Source organism: Fringilla coelebs (genome assembly GCF_963513975.1).
Source record: "Fringilla coelebs genome assembly, chromosome: 6".
Lineage (NCBI taxonomy): Eukaryota > Metazoa > Chordata > Aves > Passeriformes > Fringillidae > Fringilla > Fringilla coelebs.
In genome coordinates, this window is record NC_140034.1 from 16,299,705 (window position 1) to 16,322,508 (window position 22,804).

Below are 22,804 nucleotides of genomic sequence, written 5' to 3' on the forward strand. Positions count from 1 at the left end.
ATGTTTGCAAAGATTCAATGACAATTAAGACATTAACATTAGGTTAATGAAGAAGAAACACACTGAGGAATTTTAGATCAAAATTTTACATCCAGACCAAGAAGTTCCTTGAGGTGAAAACAGCTAACAATTACTTGCCCTGTCTCTCTCTTCCCCAGGCTTCTTCATAAAATCGTGGCTGGAGTCAGAATACTGAGATGTCTGTTTTAACCAAGTACAAACATTTTACATGTTTTTAGTAGATACTGTAAATTTTATTTTTTTTTGCTTCTATCCTACACATTATCTTTGTATTTTGGATCCAAACAAAAATGGATAGGATTGCTAATCTCCTTTATTGCCATCTCATTTTAGCTTGAGGAATTATTATTCCTGTTTTAGCTAACACCATCATGACTTATATAAAGCATCCATGCTCCAATTCTGTAAGAGAAGTAGTTCTTCATTCCTGTGAAATGATCAGGAGCTGAGATCACAGAGTATTTTAAAGGGTGCTGAACATGTGACAATGGAAGGGATTTAAGCATCCATTAAGAGCTGCACACAAGTACTTTTCTGAGTCTGGGCTCTAAAAGACCACTGAGCCATGCAAGGGCTTTAACATGCCATTTTGCTGTCAACATATGCCTGCCCAGTTTTGTCCTATTTTATTCTGATCTGTGGGGTGTGTTTTTAAAGTTTAAGACCTGTTTTCAAACAACTGTAGAGTAATCAAACTGTAAAGCTTCAAATGAGCCTTTCTCTTGGGAGATAATCATCAAAGTCTAAAGGTTAGGTCAAGAAAGAAATTCCTCTTCTGAAGAGAATGTGTTTTTCCCACACAGAAACCAAAGGCAAAGGCTGTTTGAATGATATCATATGCAGTTTCCATAAAAGCTGTATGTTGTCTCCTTTTTCAGGATGGGCCTGAACCACACCCACACCCGGGAGCAAATCTCTGGATGTCTGACAAAGGGGATATATGCTGGAATAGTCTGAGGCTGTTTTCATGTAACAAATATATTCTCTATTTCTGCTTGCTAAAGCCTCACACTTATTGCTGAGCACTCCTGCTGACAGAGGATAAAAAAAGAACAAAACGCAAAAGACGCATTTTGAGACGACAAATAAAAATTTGTCATCAGATTAAACTAATTCAGAGATGAAACTTTATACTTCACTTACTTCTGTTTCAGAAAAAAACTCACACTTGTTCTTGCAAAAGTGTCTAAAATATGCAATTTGAAGAAAGAAAGTAAAATCCCAAATTAGGCTAAAGAATGTGACTACAAAACAGCACAAAAAAAGGGGTTGGGCCAACCCACAGCCATTGCAGTTGCAGCTCCTGAAATACAAGAGTGGATTTTTTACCTAGGACACCACAACCAATTGGATTGAGAAGTCAATTGAAAACTGAGAGCCTATTCTTCAGAGAACACTTTCCAGTACTGAAAAAATACACGAACTCCTGATCTTTAGAAAATGTATGTGCCTTATTCCCAGACTGAAAATAAATCAAAGAAGACCAGAGGGGATTCTTGGAAACTCTCTGCAAACTACCTTTTCCCTGAAGCCAGTTTTAAATGCCTGGATTTTTTTAGGCTACGTATTGTGCCACAGTACTTAAACAACAGCAAATAATGATGCTGGGTCCTCACATTTTCACCAAACTTATTAAAGTGGTGCTTTGGAAAGCATAATGAAAGAATTCTCAGTCAGAATATGAGTTGAGCAATGAGAATCCAACCAATGGATAATCTACTCCAGACAACAGGAGTGACTGCCTGAAGGTAATGATGAGGATTTTATACAATCACTTATTCACTTTTATGCAACTCTCTTGAGCTCATGTTGAACTTTTGCTCCATTCAGTATGAATTGAATCACCAGTGGTTCCACTCTGGCCTGTTAAACCTCACTTAACCTTTAAAGACTTTCTCAAAAATGCAGAAAAAAATGCATTTAAAGAAGACCAGTGACATATCTAATAACTCCCTCTTTAGTTCAAAGCATTTTGTCTATTGTGAATGTCACACACTTAGGGAGCTCTTATCTGGAATTTACCTATGTTTTATTCATTAAAAAGCTGCCTGGAAAGTAAGAAGAAATGCATGATTGCACTACCCTAATCAAAACTTGTATCCAAAAACTTGTTAAAAACCATCTCAATTTAAAAGTCTTCTTTGCCAACCCATGCAAGGGTGGTCAAGGTTTGGAACAGAGTGCCCAGGGAAGCAGTGGAATCACAGTCTCAGGAACCTGGGTCAGCGGCAGACACGGCAGCGCGGGGTTAACGCCTGCACTCAATCATCTCAGAGGGTTTTCCCAGCCTCAGTGATTCTAGGACTCCATGATGTTTAGATGGTTTGGGGAGACATTTTTCCTTTTCAGGAGTTGTTTATTAGTTTCTGTTCTTATTATTACTACTGTTATTACTACTACTCTTATCATTAACATGCTCATGTGCACAAGCATATTGCTGACTTGGATCCTGTTAGTCCACCACACAATAAAAATACTTTTTTTCACTATCTCATGAATGAACAGAAGCTCAGCTAAGGGGCCTATCTTCAGTGAATTAGTTTGCTTCCATTCTTCACTCCAATCCATAACTGCTGACTGCAAGAAGCCAGTAACACAGGAAAACATACAGTATCATCTAGTCTTCACACAGTATGCTTCAATGTTTGTTCAATCAAAAACATCTCTTCTACAATGACAGCCACTGAAGCAATGGGATCACAAAGAAGTTAGATATAACATGGAAAATCCCTCTTTTTCACCGGATGTGGTGTTTATCCATGCAAAGCAATTCTTATGTTAAACAGTAATTATGTGCGAGACTTCACAGATGTGCAAGACTTCTGTAAGGGCTGATCTGATCTCTGCTGTCTAATCTCCAAAACTTTTGGGCAGGAGTCAACCTGCAATGTGCCAAGGGCACCAGCACAAGAAGTTGGTTATACATAGCCCTTTACACCAAAGAATTTCCAAAAAATTTCAAAAGGTGAATATATTGCATACAGCTATTCTAACAATTTTAAACACTCTTTCTTCTCCCTAAATCTATTCTACTTTTCATCATTCAAGAAGCCTCCCCCAGTACAGTCACTATTCATTATATATTTGTACACCAAGGTGCCTCTGGCTTAGTAATTTCCAGCAAGTCATAATTAACTGTTGGCTTCAAAATTACTTGTAGTGCAGCGCTCATCAGGTCATTTTGACATGTTTCAATATAAACTTCCCTTTCCTGTTTTCCCTTCACCACTGGCAAATCAGCACTTCTACCATTGCTGTCCATGACTGGAAAACACTTTCCAAAGATCTGCTTTTAGCCACCCACCTTCCAGCCCAGTTTTACTGTCAGCAAATCCATCCTTCAGACAGTCAAACCAATCCCTTTCCTCCTCTCTCCCCACTGATGTTGTCTTTCTTACATCCCAGGATTTGGCATTTAAATTATCTTCTTTTCCAGGACTATAAACATCTAGAAAGTAAGCCTTACCTGGCACTGAAAATGGAGTCAGACTGTCCTGTTCATTCTCCTCCTCTTGGTTCCCCACAGGGATGTTTCCATTCTCGATATTCTCCTGTCTCCTGTTCTGAAGTGCTTTGCTTGAGCCATTGGCAGATTGGATTAACCGCTGGCGCTGCAGTGTCAAAACACAGAACTGCCAGAGTTCAGAAAGTATTTACTTTGTGACATCTGAGTTTTGCTCTCTGTCCAGCCCCAGTCACATGAGCCATGAAGTTTCTCCTCAAAGCTTTCCTTTCAGTCAACAACAAACCTGCCAGTGGCCTACCTGTCTTCAGCAGGCATCAGGCTTCACCAGGTTAACCATCCACTTCAAAATTACTGGCAGGAGTCTTTCAAGCCATGATGGAGAATGTTGTAACATTTGTTGTTCCACCCATGTTTGAACCAATGTGGTATTCTAAAGCCCTTCTCACTCAACAGTTCCCACTCATACCAGCAATAGCACCATGATCAAATGGCAACACTCAAAACACCTCTGCACAATTAGCGTTGGCTTATGAATGACTCATTATCCAGGAGCTCTCCTTCTCAGATCCAACTCTTCTCTTCTCCCTCCTTCTCAACTCCATTCACTGAGGTAATTTTTCCTATTTTTAATTTCAAAAGGAAGACTAATCCTTGTTGCCCTTGTCTTGAGTACACGAAGCTCATAATTGGCCCTGCAGACACATACAAGAACTGCTGCAGTTCCAACATACAGTGCAACAATTACAAGGATAGGTTTAAACATGATCAAATATACCCACTTGTGCACTAGAGAATGCTAGATGCAACAGTAAGTTCATACTTTTATTAAAAAAGAATTATTTAAATTCATTAGATGAGGTAATGCAGGGTTGAAAAGTGTTCTCTTTTCCTGACAAACTAGCAAATTCCTAAAAAGTGCTCTGAAATGCCTTGAAAAATAAAGTAACTGCTCAACATGCAAAAAAATTTCTGAAAACAGTATCAACATACTCTAGTGAAAAACAGAGAAAAACCCTATCTGAATACTTTGCAAAACTTATGAATATATAAGTGAGAATACACAAGACCATACATCCAAAATGCTCAAGTTTAGAGAATGTTTTTTGCAGATGTTTAAAGAGCCAAGAATTAGCTTTCTACCCACACAGCCATTAAGAATTTTTCTCTGATCAATGAATTGACTTCAAGGATTACAAAGTCAATTGTTGCCATGTGCCCTGTCTGATCTTCTACTCCTGACCATAACACCTTTCACTATTTTACTGTCAAACTGGATTTTTGTTACAAATATATTAATGGTGCTTTCTTTTATTGTGGAATTCATAAGGCTGGCTAAACACATGAACTGTGTTATGATGTTGAAATCTATTTACTTGCCTGAGAAAATACCTCTCATATTTGATATTGTGGGAGCAAACCATAAAACCCTGCCTTCATAAAACCTAAGGTAGGTTTTACCCCTAGTGCTTCAGCAAGTTCAGAACAGTCACATTTGCCAAGTCCTGTCACTTCAGCTGCAGGGTATGGAACAAGCAATATACACTCGTGACAATGTCTCGAGTAAGAGAGAACTGAAACTGTCCAGGGCAAATTCCCCTCATGAAAATATTTCGGTCCATTTTTCTTCTGAGCTGAGGACTACAGTGAATACTAAAGAGGTAGGCAAATCTCTGAAGGGATCCTGAAGTGTTAATGATACAAGAGCAGTTTTTAAAATTTTTGGTTGCCTTGTCCATTATCCTTTTTTAACCTAACCACTTTTGTAATAAACAAAACCAATTCCTCTTCTATAAATAAAATCTAAATGCGCACATATGCACACACACACACACTGAAGTAAACATCCTCTGTCAGGGAAATAAGGTAGTCCTTCCTTTTTGACTGCCTTCCCATTAAAACAGGCAACATCACCAGCTGGGAATCAATCTTCAAATCTGTTCACATACAGCTGCTTGAGAAAGACATAGATCTCTCCCAGCCACAGGAACATAGGAGAATGTAAATTCGGGGTCACTATGAGCACAGCTCTTTGGTGACCCCTCAGCCTCGTGGTCACTTTGTTTTCCTAACGAACGTACCTCATTAATGATGAGTCGGCTCGCCATCCTCATTCTGGTGCGTGGTCCAAACTTATTTGTGATCATAATCCGTAATCCAGCTTCAGGGAACCGGTACTTGGGAGGACTGGAGCAGATTATCTCATCCACCATCACAACACTGTTTTTGCCATACTGCTGTATCCCCTTCACTAATGATCACAATGGACAGAGTTAGCAGTGGAATTGGCCCCACCATGCATCCCACCATCCACAGCTGGGTCTTTTCGGGCTCAGGTGGGGGGAACATTTATCTCAATGCTGGAATTCATGAGTGACTTTCTTTTAATATTTCTGCAGCCTGGTGAATCTCCTCATCAGTTGTGTGCTTTCTTAAGATCACATGCTGGAAAGGGATTTCATTCTACTAAGGCAGCCACCAAGCCACTGTGGGATTAGTGGGAGCAGTTTTGCCCAGCTGTTCATGCCGTAGTACCAGCTTTATTTGCTTATGTCCCACTAGAGTTTTGTACCCTTTCTCTAGAAGTGTTTGCACTGTGGCAGTGTAGACAGCACTCCTGAAACCTCTAAAACTATTCCATTGGATCAAGATGCTGCACATGCAGAAGGCCCTAATGTTGTGCTCACTCCTTCTGGAAATCTTCACTTTACCTTCACAGAATATTACCAGTATCTCTCACAAGAAAAATTTGAAATGATGACAAGGATTGTCAAGAACAAATCTATGGTTCTAACTAACAAGCAAAGTAAGCCTTTGTTAATATAAAGGAACCCATACCAAGATTATAAAGTTAACAAAATTCTACCATGTTAAGAACACGTAGAGACAAAATTTTATTGGGAATCAACACAAGTACAGGCAAGGATTTTAGGAGCTCACCAACAAACCAATATTCTCACAAATGCTACAGACTACACATATCAAGCAGAGCAAGGCTCAGCAGACAGGAGACATACCCATGTGGTGTTAGAAAGCAGGGCAGGAAATACATACATGACCATAATAAATATTAATTATTACATATAATAATATGTACAGAAAAAAATTCTTTGCTGCTTGTTTTCTGCTTTGCTTAGCTTGGCCTCCCCCTCTCCCTCCCCTTTGGTATTGTTACTTACATTAGGAAGAGGAGGAGAATTTAGGAGGTGGAAGTGAAAGATAATTAGTGCATGGTTCCAGTCAGGAAGCAAAGGAAATCTAAGAAAACATTCAACTCAAACAATGGAATTAAAATGGACCTGTTCTAAACACACAGAAGCCTATATTGTTATTCTTTGGCATTGTTACAGTGTTGAAATATATTTGTTTTTCAGGAAGACTGGATCCACTCATGCATCTAAGTCACATCATGCAAAATAAGGCTTTGCTGTCTTAAGCATCTTCTAGCATAGCTGTAGTTGCAGTTGAAGAAATACATTCTCCATAATGATTCAACAAGAAAAACCAGCAAGCCTGTAAATCACCAATAAACATCTGTAATTTCCACCCCTCCAAGCATTTGAGTGTCTTCCTCTGTTTCACTAAAATGGGTTCAGTGAGTGCACTGGGGTCACCTAAGTGTCATAAATATAAGATCTCTGGCTTCACAAAGAAATGTGCCCTACTCAAAGAATCCACTCTGGAGTCTTGCTTGCAGCTTAACATCTCTCATACAGAATAGAATTAGTAGCAATTTTACACTTGCTAAATGTAAAGGAGCAATTATCCTCTTCTACCCCAACATCTAAACCAAATTAACCTTGCTTAGTACTGTGGCTGATGATGCAAATAAGGAGCACATCCACTCCAGTGACCCTTGGAGTGAAGCAGCTTTTCTGTGAAGGAATATACAGCCAAACAGGTTTCCTAGGAATCAGTCCTCAGAGAAAAGGACTCCACCAAATAACATTTGCTTTAGCTAAAGAAAAATAAATGTTTGACAGCAATGCTGGTAGAGACAAAAAGGCCTGGTATTAACAGTCTCATCAGACTAACTGTTCCTAAGTGAGCTCCTCCAGAGAATTAACCAAAATGCTTTATCTTACAGTGACATGAAAAACATGGCAGCACTGAAGTTACTCTGAAACTGTTTCTTAGAACCCTATGAAGACAGTGAGCAAACACTCAGATTTGATAAAAATGAAAATAATTAAAAACTCAGCGCTGCTGTAGAATACCTCATACTAAATATGTATTTAAGCACTGCAGCCATTCTGACTTGTTGTGGCACATTGCTCTTATTATATTAATTATTTTCAGTTTTACTCCCTAAGCCTGTAAAAAACAACATACCTTAGCCCCACACAGTATGGACTCCACCTAAAAGTTGTTTTAAGAAATGTGAAAAGGAGAAAAGCCTTTTGCACTTCTCCTTTGTGATAAACCTTAGGAAAAACTCTACTGAGAACAGCTTTTCTTTCCAACAAACTCACTGCTCACCACCAAAGGTTCAGCAACAGCCCTGTCAAAATCAACAGAAAGTTTTTTGGTGACTTTAGCTCTGAAAGCCAGTCCCTCAGAAACCCTCCTTTGTCCAAATTTCTGGTTTCAGGCAGGGGTCAAACCATGCCACCTGGTGGAAATTTGGGTCAACACAATAAAAGTCAAGGGTAATACGTACACATTTGTACTTTGAAAATTGGAGCAGCATTCACAAAGTACATCTAGTCTGCCTTTACCTGTGTGTGCAGAACTCACCCTTGAAATGAAATTTTTGTTATGGTGAAAATCCCTCCTTTTTCTTTCTGAAACTTGAGTGATGGAAGGTTTTATATTGTACCACAGGAAGCTCTTGAAAGCAATGAGACTTACAAGCATAAAAGAGTTTTACAGGGTTACACCTTTTACCGGCACCCTGAGCAACAGACTATCCTGCTAAAAACAAAGTTCCTCACTCAAAGCAACTGTTCCTCCATGGGAAGTAATCAGGCTTTCCTCCTGTGCAAAATCAGATTAAGGTCAAACCTACACCTTGGTGAAGCCAAGGAAGGCTTTTTTGGTGGATGCTCAAACTGTTGAGCAGTGCAAGGCAGAGGCCAGCCCCAGTTCTCTCCTTGCTGTTAGCAGTGCTCCTTTCTGAAAGCTGCTGGGGGAAGAGGCAGCTCAGCTTGTGAAGCCAGCATGTGTCAACTAAGAGGGAGTCACTGATGGGCCACGGCATATTTTGAGAGAACAGGAGGGAAGAAGCTAGAGGCAGCCATGTGACAGTTTTCTAGGACAGCATCTTGACACATAAAGCAGTTAGGCTAACACTGCCATCCTCCCCTCCCACTGCTCACTCCAAATCCTTAATCTCATTTTTCTGAACTTTCTCAGGCACGTTTGCCTGTGACAGTATCTACACTCTGGCTCTCTGAACAATTGTGCCTCCAATGCAGCGTGTATTTGTGTAATGGGTGCTGGAGAAGGCCAAGGGAATCTGACTGAAACTGCATATCAGTCCCTCTTTGAGGCAAAATCAGAAAAGAAATCTGATGTGGACAGTTGCTAGTGGAGCTTTCATGCTTTTTCCTGCATGTTCTTCACAAGAATTCAATAATCTACACATTTCCTTGAAAAGAAAATAAGACAGCTAGTAGTCTGTGCTATTGTCTCTCTACCACAAGGGCTAGAGAGGAGAGACTGCTGGGAGATGACATCAGAACCCATGAAATTCCTCAAAAGTATAAGCCACTAATATCTGTGGTGTTTAACTGCATTACCCTTCTCCCATGTCTCCACCTGAATACAGGAAGCATCTGTGGAACCTTGCATGGACACAAATCCACATGCAAGGGACAGACCACACTATATCAGAGCCAATGCTCCCAAAAGTCCATTATAAAATGAGATGAAAGTATTTCAAAGTCACCATCATTTAATTATAATGTCCTATGAGAAATAATTTTAAATTAGCATTGTCTAGACACCTGATCTAGGACCAGAGTAGCAGTGTGCTGTCACTGAATAAACCTATATTTGCCTTATGGTAGGTATACCTGCAGGTATAGCTACCAATATCTACCTTAAAGAAATCCCAGCCTAAGCAGTAAAAGCAGAAAAGAGTGGGATCCTCTGAGTCTGCTCTAAATTCCTGCTTGGTACTATTTGTGGGGATCTCTCCAATGCTACCAACAGTGCTGATGAGCTCAGCCTCCTAGAATGGGAGATGTGTGCAAAGAGCAAAGTGAGGAGACCTCACTTGTTAAGAGCAGCCCAAGTGCTCACTAAATTACATGGTTTGTGCTTTGAAAGTGGAATGATTTTGCTCTATAGTGAAAAGAGAGAATGGAAGAGAAGAGAGATAAGACAGGCTTAGAAAGATAAAAACAGGCTTAGAAAACAAGCCAAAAATACCCAGGTATTTTTGCTTACTTTCAGTACCACAAGCTGTATATCATCTTATTTCCTTTATGACAAAGACACAAATAGCAAAGAACCTCATTTTTCAATTTTACATATGTGTCTGGTGATGTATACAGACTATTTAGGCATGTGAAAACCAGTCTTCTGAGGATCTGAACTCAACGTATCTCTTGCCCACTGATCTGCCCATGTCCTTTCCTTCAACATCCACATCTTAACTTCGCATTCCAAACTAATTTTTGAAGTGGAAATTGCTTTCTTCTTGGTTAAAAAAAAAAGGTATTTCTTTCACAAAGATGTTGTAGCTCATCACTGGACAGGAGATAAAAAGGGAGCAAAATTGCCAATGTGCAAAGCAGCTTGTTTTCAGAATATAGAAAAAAAAAATCTATTTTTTTTAATGTGACAATCTGACTGCTGAATTATCCAGTTAACCCTGTTTACAATTGAATAGTGACACTGTTTTGATCTGCATAAAAGAAATAGAAAGGATATCCTGTGAACTACTCTTTTTTCACGTCCTGTCTGCTCAGCCTTACCTTTCCATAGTAATGGAATGGATGGGTCATCACAACTAGAGGCATAACATTTATTACCATCTTCCAGCTCATTGTTGACTGTGTCACCATTTCCAACATTCTTGCTTTTAAGGGTGAAGAAATTTTGCATCCTCACGTTGTACCTGAAAGTGCAAAGAAAAGGTCTCTAAAAAAGTTGGATTTTTGCATTTTCTTGGCAAACTTTAAAACCATCTGAGAAAAACTTATGCAGGTAAGCAGTAAAGCCTAGATGCATGTTCTCTGACAATTAACAGGAAGTGAAGAGAAAAGACATTCCAACTCAGTGGCAAGCTGACAGGAAAGCAAGGACTGCACCTCTCTCTCATGACATACAGCAAACTGCAAAAAGGAACTAGAGCAGATTTAGTGAAGGCACAACACTGGAGCTGTTGATTTTGGAGCCAGGACATTCACTATACTGCAGCTTCTTTCCTCCTGCATCAGCTCACAATTCACCTCACTGTTTCTTTCAGTACTGTGCTCCCTGTGGGAGGATTCTTGAGCATTTCTGGAACTGCTGACCATACCCTTCTAAAGACAGCATAAATCTATTTTAGCACTAGGGTGGGACCTAAGAGGGCTGTCAAAGCAACTTGCAATAGAAGGGTGGACTCACAGACACCTGCAGTAACAGTGAGACCTCTGACTCTCCTGTCAGAGGCAGTGACACAACAGATGTCAGTAAACAACCTGTATGAGATGGTCTGAAGACAAATATATGCCTAGCACTCTATCTAATGTTCCTTGAACTCATTCTCCAGGCAGTACAAAATATAGGTAAGAGCTGACATGATGTGTGTTTACAATCCAGAGCACCCTGCAAACTTTTCATATACCTTTGTATAAATGGCATTTTTCTCAACTTTTTCTGAAAGCCACTTTAACTCTGTGCACTATGAAAAGGATGCATGAAAGTATTTGCTGCTGATTAAGCACAAATCTAGAATTACATTGATTAAGCATAAAACCCAACAGATCTAACACAGAAACATGACTGGCTGTATTGCCCTCAGGCAGAAAGGCCAAGGACAAAACAAGACCAAAAGAATGATGGTCAGTTACATCTAAAGGGTACAGTAAGGAGAAGTACTTACTTCATGATAAGTATGTAGAATGAATACATAATGATGAGTACAAGGCTTTCCCACCTCAAAAAGACAGAAAGAAGTGTTAGGAGGCCATTCAAACAGCTGTATGCTTTACAAGTTTTATGTAGGAGTGTGCCTTAAACATCTGGTACAAGTCACATTTGTGCACACAGGACTCACATCATTAAGATTAGATGGTGTCTCAGCAGAATGAGAGGGGAAGCAGACTCTCAAGTTTCAATAAACATGCAAATAAACTGCAATGCATGTATTTCAGAAATGTGCTATGCAGGCTGAAACCACAGCTACCCTCTGAGCATCGTAACACCAAGGCCTTTTGCAATTCAGTGCAGAAACACAGGCCAAGCACTCTGAGAGCACTGTGAGAAGGTGCCTATGATCTTCCACTAGGACTCACTTTGGAGTGCTCATTGGAACACCTGGCATCCCCACCAGTGTTAACAGTCAGAATCAGAGCAGAAGAGTTTTGGTTACCCTCCCTGCACATGGAATCTTGGGGCCTTACTCAGAGCCCATGTACCTCCTTAATGTTTCCTGGTTCTTGCATTTTCTTTCAGTTTTCCGTGACCATCATAAAAACTAAGCCCAAACAAAATACATAGGATTTCCCAAGTGTTCAATCCAGCTCATACTCTCAGTGAGCAGAATGAAAGTCAATTACACCACAACTCTATTTACTGGTGAACCTCATGGCAAATACAGGACTGCACGGAATAATTTACACAACTTACCATTCTATTTTCTCATCATATATGAACTAGAAGAGGGGAAAAAAGGAAACACATCAATTGACCATTTCTCTGATCAATCTCAAAAAACAGTCAAATTTCTTCATCAAGTATCAGCCATATCTAGAGAGACCTACTCAAGTTTTGACCCTTTCTAACCAGCACTTCCACTGTATGGACTGTACCCCTCACAAAACACAAACCTGGTGAACAGTGTCTGGAGCCCTGTCAGTGGCTGTTTTAAGAAGTATTAAGGGAAATGGTGCAAGCATGTGAAAGACAGATTTGTGGGTACTCATGTACCCACATGCTATGCTGTGCAAATGACAGCAAAATCACTTATTCCAAAAAACCTTAACTCTTGAGTCTTTCTAACAGCTAGACTAGTTTTAGCAGAATAGGCAGCTATTTTACTTCTCCTCTTGGGTCAAGTGGTTATACAAATTTTACTCCATCCTGTGTAACTGCTGTAACTGAATACACAGCTACTGATTCACTTGTATTACAATATGCAGACTAAGTGGATTCTGCCCTGCCTTGCCACCAGACACATTAAATGTGTACATTCAGGAACTACTACACTGCTCTGGATGAACAAAGTGGTATCTCCCCTGTGCTCTACACGGAAAAGCTTACCCAGAATCAGAAATAAGATTACTGTGTAGAAGCAAGAAACAGCCACCTTCTCTATTTAAAATAGATGTGTAGCTCAAAACTTTTCACCTTCACATCAAGCAGTCTTCCTTGGTCTGAGGAGAGTGCTATCTGCACTGCATAACAGTATCCCACTAGCCTGCAGAACTTTACAAACCCTAGGTACAAAATGAATGGACACTGATGGACATGGTGGGCACATATTCCACGGGGCTGTATGAAATTTGCATATTTACACAACATTGTGGAGTTCACTCTCACTTCCAGATGCCACTAGAACTAGCTAGGAAAATAATTATTTGCCAGTGTGTATAGTGAGCAGGCTGGTCCACCAAGAATTCAAGCAATGAAACACAGTAACTGGTAAGAGAGCCACTCACCACAATAAGTACGATCACGGATATTGTGTAGTACACAGAATCCCGGAACACAGCCCACTGGGTGAGACAAACCACCTGAAAAACACCACACCTTCAGCCAACAAAAACATGGGAATTCAAAAACAAACAAACAAACAAAAAGGTCCCATCTTAAAATAACTCAGGTGTGTGAGCAGAGTAATTATTATTGCTAGCAACAACTCTGAAACCAAATGCAGTTTTGTGCTACCATGAAGATGCATCAGTCTCTTAGACAATGGATCTATAGTAAGTATCAGTAATAAAAATCATTTAGAAACTTCCATTATTGAAATACATTTCTTACTAATGATACTTGATTTGGTCATAATTTCAATTGTAAAGTAAGATTCATTGTACTACAGCAAATCAATTGTTCCTTGTTCCTTTTATTTGTGGATATATTGGACTTACTACCTGAAAAAATATGATAAACAATTTAAATATCTATTGAGTAAATGGAGCAAATTTCATGCTTGTGTTCCAGATTCCAATGATCAGCTGATTGTAAACACAGTACTGTATTAGGAGGAACCAGTTTTCTCTGTATGCTGTATGTTCAGAGTGCTGACACTACAGCTGGACTTTTTGGAAACATTCACTATTTGTAAAGTATTTGTATATTCTTTCCAATCTTTGAGGTTTTTCACAATGCCATTTTTGTCTGTGATTTGGCCTTTTTTTTAACATATGCTCATGGAAACCTCTAAATTGTAAGCAACGGAACTATGTAAAGACAAGTATCTTACTAACCTGTCCTGCAAACAGTCCACAGACACCAACAATGCAGAGGATGTTGAAAACTGCTGAACCAACAATGGTCCCAACTCCTACATCTCCATGTGTGATAAATACACCTGCAGAGGGAGCAAAACATACATAACTACCTCTGTCATTTAATTGTAGGTCACTCAGAACAGGTACTACTTGTGCAGTAGAGACTGTTTCAAAGATTAACCAAAACAGGTTTCATAATTAAGGCTCAATTCTCTGTGTAATAATTTGTGCTTTTAGTCTAGCTAGCTGTGGCTTAGTACCTCTACATATATACTTTTAGTAAATGATTTCTAAACTAGTTAGCTCAACAGTAAGTTCTGTTTCACAGCTTAGATTTTAGCTGTGTCCAGTCCCTCAATCTGCTGGCCACACTGCTTCTGGTGCAGCCCAGGATGCAGCCGGTTTTCTGGGCTGCAAGCGCACACTGGCTGCACAGTGACAGATCATGATGAGCTCATCATCCAACACCCCCAAGTCTTTCTCCTCAGGGCTGCTCTTAATCTATTTCCAAATATATCAAATTACTTCTCAAGGGACTTCAATAAATCTCTTCTTTTGCGTCCTGTGCTCAGAATCAGACATTCCTCTCTGTGTTTTGAGAGAAGACTCACAGTTTCATGAGATATTTTGAGTAGTTAATGATACCATGAACCACAGACTAGCTGACAGCTGCAATTGCTGATTATAAATTGTCAGAAGAATGGGTACCTGTGCTTGATCTCCTGCTGATTTTTTAACAGCAGATCTCAAAAAAGCTTGTGTGTGGGTTCCATACCTATAACAGATGCAAACAGTTCTGGGGTGGAGCTCCCTGCTGCCATGAATGTGGCTCCAGCAACATCTTCACTCAAATGTAGTTTCTAGAAGATAACAATTGGTCATTTCAGCACTGCTACTGTGTTTACATTGTGGAGTTCTACAGTTTTATAGGTAAATGAACAGTCAATTGTGGCTTACATGGAGCTGATAAAAGAAAAGTATCTCTGCAGATTCAAAAGGATTGTAAACATCTCAGATTGTTTTCATTAATTTACTTCTGTACCTCTAAACACAGTCATTCAATTCCCCAACTCTTACAACTTCTAAAATTCAAAAATGAAAACTGGTAACAGAAAAATACAACCTTTGTGAATAAATCCTACAAACAGCAGGGTTGATTCTGGCTTCACTTTTCAACTGTGTTAATCAAAAGTGAGTCCTCTGCTGACACAGATAAAATTAGTCCAGTTAGACACAGAGAGGGCTGTGCACGGTAGAGAGATCTATTTTTATGATGGTGTCTCTTAAGCTCTAATAGGATATAGGTAACTTAGAGTTCTCAGACCAGCAAAAACACGTGCAGGTCCACAAGTGGGTTGCATCAATTTAGCAGCCTGAAGATCTTTCCCTTGAACTATAAATACGGTTTTATGGAGGAGTTTTTTTTCCTTTTTGAGAGTCTCTAGGATCATGTTTAGTACACTATTTTTCTTTCAAGGATAGAAAAATGACTAGTGACAAAAGGAGAAGTAACAAATTCCTATATTTTTCAAGCAGTCTGCCTGAAAACATCTTAAGCTGATAACAATAGCACCCTACACTTCTTGAAAAAACATAAAACATAAACACAAATATGATCTATTACCAGTCATTCTGCTGCAGGAATCAAACCTAAGTGTGCTGTCTGAACTCTTGGCAGCTGTTTAGATGTGCAGCAGAATGTGAGACAAAATGTAAAGATGTAAAAATGTAAAGATTTTATGAAGGATCAGTAGCCAGTAATTGGTACAACCAACTTTTATAATCTAAATATGGTGTCTAAGGTGCATGCTGAATACTGAACATCTGGAGAGGGAAAGAAAAGATCCCAACTGAGTATTTTATTTTACTATTCCCTTATTATTCTATTTGTTCTTCTACTGATGAGTGTAAGCTTACAACTCTGAGTAACACCACAGGTATTTGGTACATTTAGCAACAGGAAAACAGACTTTTAAAATAGCTACAAAAAAACCCCAGGAGTTTTTCAGAAAATGGTCACTCATTTTTGTTTAAAAGCAAAGGAGATGAGATTTTCATTTTGTGTTTGAAAAGGAGTTAAAATCTACATTTGTATTATGTATTTATTCTGTTCACCAAAATCATACTCAACACAACATTTACATGCCATGTATTAATTCTACTCTTTCACAATCAACTCAATTAGAATCCTAAACGTAATTTTGTAAAGTCTTCTCAAAGATTAGGTAAAGCCATTATGCTACTTTTGTTTTTTGCATATAAAATTTGTATTCTGATTCCATATTCAAGGTACATACTTTTCTCACACATTTTCTCTTTTTTCCACTTTATGCTAGGACCACATGTACTTCCTTTCTCCTTGCTGACACAGTGGTAGATGTGCAATAAGATTTGCATAGCCACCACATTAAATTTTCTATGATATCTTTCCTCAAGTTACTTTTCAGAAAAGGAGCACAATAATAAATCCAACCCATCCATAACCCATACCTCTTCTAGTTACATGCCTCAGGTAGTTAAGAGTGGGTTTTGCCATCCAATCTCATTAAATCTTTGATTTTTTTCTGATTGAGTGTGGCCAGAGAAACAAGTGTGCACAGACCACTGGTTCATTTTCTTAATGGGAAATGGTATCTCTAAATAATATTCTCTAAATAGATTTCTGAAAGAGTGATAATGTTCATTAACATACCTCACAAATTTTCTCTAAGGATGGAACAAAGAAGTCATCGCATACTATGGCCAAAGCATAAAACATATAGAGAGCCTGGAAAGAAAATAAATTCAAGGAATAATTTAGATTTTTCCTGTGTATGAAAAGAGGAAAACAAGTAGTGCTACCTTTATTCAGCAGAAACATATAGCTTCAATTTTTATATAATTCCAAACAAAAATCTCCCTATTGATAAATTTATGACATAAAACCAGATTTTTGAATGTAAAATCTCATTTGCAACATTTGTCAGACCCTAAAATATGAAAGGTACCACACTTCAACAGAACAGGATGTCACAACAGATTTCCTATAATGAAAAGCAACAGGTAAAGCTACAAAGTTATGTAGTTATCCTCTGTATTTTTAACTAATTATCAGACCAAGTAATTAAATAGAAAGTAAAACCAGGCTGATTAACAACATTCGGGAAATATTTACACCTGGAAATAAGTGGAATCTGGCCATGGATCACCGCACCAAAACACTTAGAAATGATCCTGGTTCCCTTCATACATGTGATTCTCCCACTGTCCTTTGCAGCTTTATGTGCTGAGCCCATGCACTGGGCTTGATCCTGCTGCTGTCCATCACACACAACTCCTTTATACTATACTTTCCCTGAGCTGGGAACGAAAAACTGGAGCCTGCAGACCTCACTTGCTTTGTTTTTTAATACAATAGAAAATAAAATTCCACATTATATTTTCCATATTTCTTCAGGGTTGGTTTGGGATTTTTTAAATTATAACTGCATCTATTGCATAGAGGCACAAAATTAAAGAAAGAGCCTCAAGGAACTTGCACATCATGCTCGATGTCATCAATGAAGGAATACCAAACTCTGTCTATATAACATGAAATACAAGTCATGGGATCCATTCTGCCAGGACTTTATCTCCAAGAGGATGAATGAGTAGGTACTGCAAATTCAGACTTGAATCCTTTTCTTAAATCACGGAGTCACAGAATCATTTAGATTGGAAAAGACCCTTCAGATCATCAAGTTCAACTGCTAATCCAACAATATCAAGTCCACCACCATACCATGTCCCCAAGGTATTACATTTTAAGAAATTGTACTTATATAGATGTATTAGAAATACTCAAATCAAAGTATTAAAAACTTGTAGATACATACAGAACTCTACTTAGTAAGGTCAGTATGATGATTAATATCTTATTTAAAAATAGAATAAATAACATAAAATGAAAACAAAAAAGAAGCACAGTAGAAAAAAAACTTACAGCAATGATATGAAGCAGAATTCCTCCTTGCTGACGTTCTTTATTTGTAAATATATCTTCAGGAAACTCATTAATGGCTGAAAGAAAAACATACTTCTTTAAAAAAATGTACACAGCATGTATAAACGGAAGAATGAAAAAATAGGGAAGCATCTGCAGAAACATATGACCAAACATAAGTGCCTCTTCTGATGTATTATATTACAGCTTGCCATTTCAGAATTTCTTTAGTGCTCTGTACTTTTGACACACTGTGTAATCACAGTTGACACACTTACAGGAACACAGTACAGGATAATTCACAAACCACTGGTCAAGATGCAGCAATCTGCAATACTTTAATCTATTATATGTTTTATAAACATTTTAAGATGCCAATGGAAACATATATGCCATATATGCATGTAACAGCCAAGTAAGTTCCTTGTAGTAAATACACTGCTATATATAGTAATATAGTAATATCGAGTATAATAAAATACCATTCCCTCCATGTAATATCATTCTCTCCATGAGAGGAGAATACCTTTCTGGAATAATACTGAAATACCATCAACTCTAAGAACTTATTGTCAGTTACATCAGCTGACAAAAGCAAAATTTTTCAGAGAAGTTATTCTCTACCACATGAAATAATGTATGGTAAAAAATCAGTAAGCACACAAGGCATGTGTTTTTAATAAATTCTGCCTTTTAAAGACTAATATTACCTGAAAAAAATGCATTGAGGAAACTTCCTTAATGGAAGGGAAGTGGGAGAAAAGACCCAGATCTACAGCTGCTTCCACAATATGGTTGCTCTTACATCACAGGTTGAAATACCACGCCCCGTGGATGTATTCACACACACACCATTCACATTGCAACCCCCATTTTGGCCTCTGTCTCCTCCACTCAAGCTGTGGCTGTGAGAACACACATTGGACAGCAAGAACAGAGCCTTGGCCTGAGTCTCTAGCAATGATACAGGATCCTGCACATGAGGCAGATCTTTTCACCAAACTGGATGCAAAGGTGTGCAGCTCCAGGCACAGGTGTTTGTGCCACAAGTGTCATCCCCACACTGCCACCATATGGCAGAAGGAATACAGCCCTGCTCCCTATCTTGGCAAACTGGATGTGTCATCTGGGAAGCTATTACCTACCTGGTAATCTCATTCAGATGACTGTATAATATCTCACAGTAAAATGTTTAGAACTGTTAAGTTAGTAGAAACTGAAGTTTTCAGAAGCATGAATAAAAATCATCATTTTTCTAATCTTTCTAAGGTGACTTTACTTCTGTGAAGTTAATACCAAAGAGGAAATCAGAAGTCCTGAGGACATCAAAAGTAAGAGACAGAAAATAAAAAACGAGTGTAGGCATCTAATCACAAAACAAAAGCAAAGCAGCTTCACTGCAAACTGCCTTGCTTCATGGACAGTGATAACAGTATATTCTGGTGATAACAGCATTATTAATAAATAACTTCTTGTAATGAACACCTGCTTGTCTCACAGAGGTAATGCTACATGAACTAACGTGAAGACAGCTTTTCTCAAAGATAATGGTCTCTACAAAGAACTCATGGTCTTCATTTTTTTCTCACAATGAGACAATTAAAAATCTTCTATAAAAGTCAGGGAAATTAAACAAAGCTCTGGAGCTTGGTAGGCAAGATTTCTTCCCTAATAAAATGGCCACCTACCAGTGAGTTCCAAGGTACAGTATGGAGTTTCACTGTATAAACACTTGCTGTCTTTACGGCTTTATTATCCAAATAACCACAGGTTTGGTCTAACAATCATCTATAAATTCTCTATACCTTAGCTACATGCACTGTTCTTTATTTACTAGCTGTACCATGGCCTTAGTATCCTAAACTATTTGTTTTTCTTACCTACTGCTGTGATAACCTGGTTTCTCAGGAAAAAGCTGTTTGGATTCCCCTGGGTCCTATTTTAGGCCTGGGAATTCAACAACACTTAACTGAAGCGGGCAGTGGCACTGCCTCATCTGTATAAGCTGACAGAGGGAATATGACATGATCAGAGTTTGAGAGAGCAGTCTGCCCTCGTGGTACAACTGATATGTGTGCATAGCAAGGCACTGCTCTGCTTCACACAGAGATATTTTCTCATGTATGGGAGATGGAGTTATCTGTCTGCCTGAGTGGGAGCTACATCTCCTTGGTTTCTACTGAAAAGAGACAGAACAGATGGGAGAAGGAGATTAAATGAAGAGCAGTACATCTAATGGGGCTAACCTTTGCCAAAAAAGGAGGGGAACATACACCCATCATCTTAAAACCAGATCGAAATACAGAAATATTTATCCTGCTGGTACTGTTGCAAACTCATGGGTCCTGCAGCTATCTTATCCAGCACACATCTCAGGGGGAAGAGAGGGCACCAAGAAAGCCAAGTCTATATTGGAATTGCCATCAATCTGTAGCTGGTTCCCTCTCTCCAGCCATTAAGTCAGTGGGGAAACAGCAGCACCTTATCCAGTTACGACTCGGAGGGGACACCACCGCCTTTTTCTCTGAGTCATGGACATAAAAAAATCCTTGATTATGGCATGACAGAAAGCATGATTCACCTTTGATAAAAAGCTCTGGCTGAGCTGTCTGTGGCTAAAGAGCTATGCAAGGCCTGCTAAGAGCATGCCTCAGAACAGAACACAAGGGCAGCTGCAGAGCATAAGCCCCTGCTTGGCTGCACAGCAAAGAGCTGGCACGAAGCAGCTGGGGCAACCCCGGCATGCCTGTGACACCTGCCCTGACGTAGGCTGTGAGCAGATTAATTCTGGGTGCCCTGAGAGCATTGTTCCCACATGCCCTACCCATACCCTGACAGGCAGGCTGCCAATGAAGTGAAGTTTCAGAATCCCCTAAGCCTGCCAACCATCTCAGCAACCACGTGGATCTGTGGTTTTATAACCTGCCTTGACATGTGATTTCTTCACCTTATTAGCAGTTGATTTACTCACAACAAACATGCCAAGTCTTAACACCTGCTAAGTGTTCAAGCCTGCTACAACTCTTCAAGGTTTTTCCTGACAGGGAAAATGGATCTGTAGATTTTTGAAGGTTATGTGCAGTCAGCTCTGCCTTTGCAGGAAGGGGGTTAGGCACATGATGTACACAAAAGCTCAATGCCCCTTTTAATGCCTACATCTTGCTTCTCTGTCCCTTCAGGCCCTGCTGTAGTTACAAATTGCAATGCCTACCCCTTCACCCTGGCGCTCAGGGACTGCTGATCATCAGACTCACTCAGAACAGACGAAGGGGGACGAAGGATAGACAGAAGACAGAATTAGATACTTCCACTTTTACCCATTCAAGAATCATATTCACAAGCTGGCTTGAATACTGAAAGTGTGTGCCATTTGTTTAAGCAGTGCAAACAGCCTTAGGCACCTCTGCACTAAAGTATATTTCTGCTTGTGTGCAATTCCCTTCCCACATTCCAGATCCTCATCTTCCCCAGGCTTGGTGTTGTGTCTCTACACAAGTAGTTGTGCCTCAGTGACAGTGAACAAACTCGTCACTGTGTGCAGAAGTGAGCTCCTCTGCACCTATCAAGCAAATGCATGCATCATTACCTGGTGTCAGCAGCAAGATATCAGCTGCTCCTGTGACAGGAGTTGAACTTGCAACAGACTTCATGGTACTGCAAATGACACTAAATTATAATTCCATACTAATCTGCTGCAAGATTTGATTGAAAGCCAGAAAATCATCACTCCTTCCAAAAACACCTCCCTGAATGCAAGGGTCCCATATCAGCTGAGTTGCAATGAATAGCATAAGTATGTCTTACAACTACTCTTGCTTTTAGAACATTTGCGACTTTAGCCCATACTGCTCTTCAAAATGGGAAGGTTTTTACAGAACTGGGAAGGTTTTTACAGAAAGATAGTCAGCAACTTTGAAAGCATACTCCCATATTCTCTTTACCATGAATGTCAGTCCCCTGTCATGTTTCACCTATCACTCCAGGTGCTGAAGTGGTACAGTCTCAGGAGGACAGCAATGGCCTCAGTACATGTAGGTAGTCTCAGGGAACGCCATAATACACCCAGCTAATCCTCTTGCACAACCTGTGCACTGTAAATATTGTGATAGTAATTGTGTACTTGAGAAAAGAATAGCAGACGGATTTTGCTCATAGAGAAGTACTGACTTTAGTAATGCAATGTAGTATGAATACCAGAAACAAAGCCAAACCCAAAGATCTTACCATCACAGTGAAACTAGTTCACTCAAATATAAAATGTGTCATATGGAAGTCCTCCTTTTTAATAATACTTCCTAAATTAGATGTAATGTATTTGAATAGTCATTAGAAAAATCATAAATGTGCCACGGTACATTAAAGGTATATTTTTTTCACACGCTAACAGGCCCTTAACTCTAAACTGGCATTGAAGAAAAACAGTACACTCAGCAAGCACATTTAAACATGAAAGCTGGTAACATACAAATCTTACAAGGACCAAAGAAGAAATAAAGAACAGTTCACTGATCATGTCAGATGCCCTCTGGAAAAAATAGGAATTATCAAGCTTTAATCTCCATTCCCACTAGACAGCTGTTTCCAGTTTTCTGTAGCAGGATGCCTTGTGGCTTTTCCCTCATGCTCAGTTCAGCTTTTGCTCCATACTAACCAAGGCAGCAAATCAGGAATGGGTTATTCAAAGAAATTCACATGTTTATTTGAAGAATTCTGCAAGGACATATCAGTAGAGATAACTCTTTAGCAAAC

The 22,804-nt window shown here is 39.2% G+C and overlaps 1 protein-coding gene across 1 annotated transcript in view; it reads right to left on the reverse strand.

The window, feature by feature from the left end:
- SLC24A4 (solute carrier family 24 member 4) overlaps positions 1-22,804 on the reverse strand; it is a gene marked incomplete at both ends in the record, with an annotated part of 79,240 nt that overhangs the window by 11,964 nt on the left and 44,472 nt on the right. Inside the window, 10 exons of the mRNA XM_084208630.1 lie at positions 3,488-3,632; positions 5,566-5,735; positions 10,408-10,550; positions 11,523-11,576; positions 12,269-12,294; positions 13,300-13,374; positions 14,071-14,174; positions 14,870-14,954; positions 16,787-16,861; positions 18,056-18,132. Coding sequence (XP_084064756.1) covers positions 3,488-3,632; positions 5,566-5,735; positions 10,408-10,550; positions 11,523-11,576; positions 12,269-12,294; positions 13,300-13,374; positions 14,071-14,174; positions 14,870-14,954; positions 16,787-16,861; positions 18,056-18,132 — 954 coding nt within the window. The remainder of the gene's footprint in view (positions 1-3,487; positions 3,633-5,565; positions 5,736-10,407; positions 10,551-11,522; positions 11,577-12,268; positions 12,295-13,299; positions 13,375-14,070; positions 14,175-14,869; positions 14,955-16,786; positions 16,862-18,055; positions 18,133-22,804) is intronic.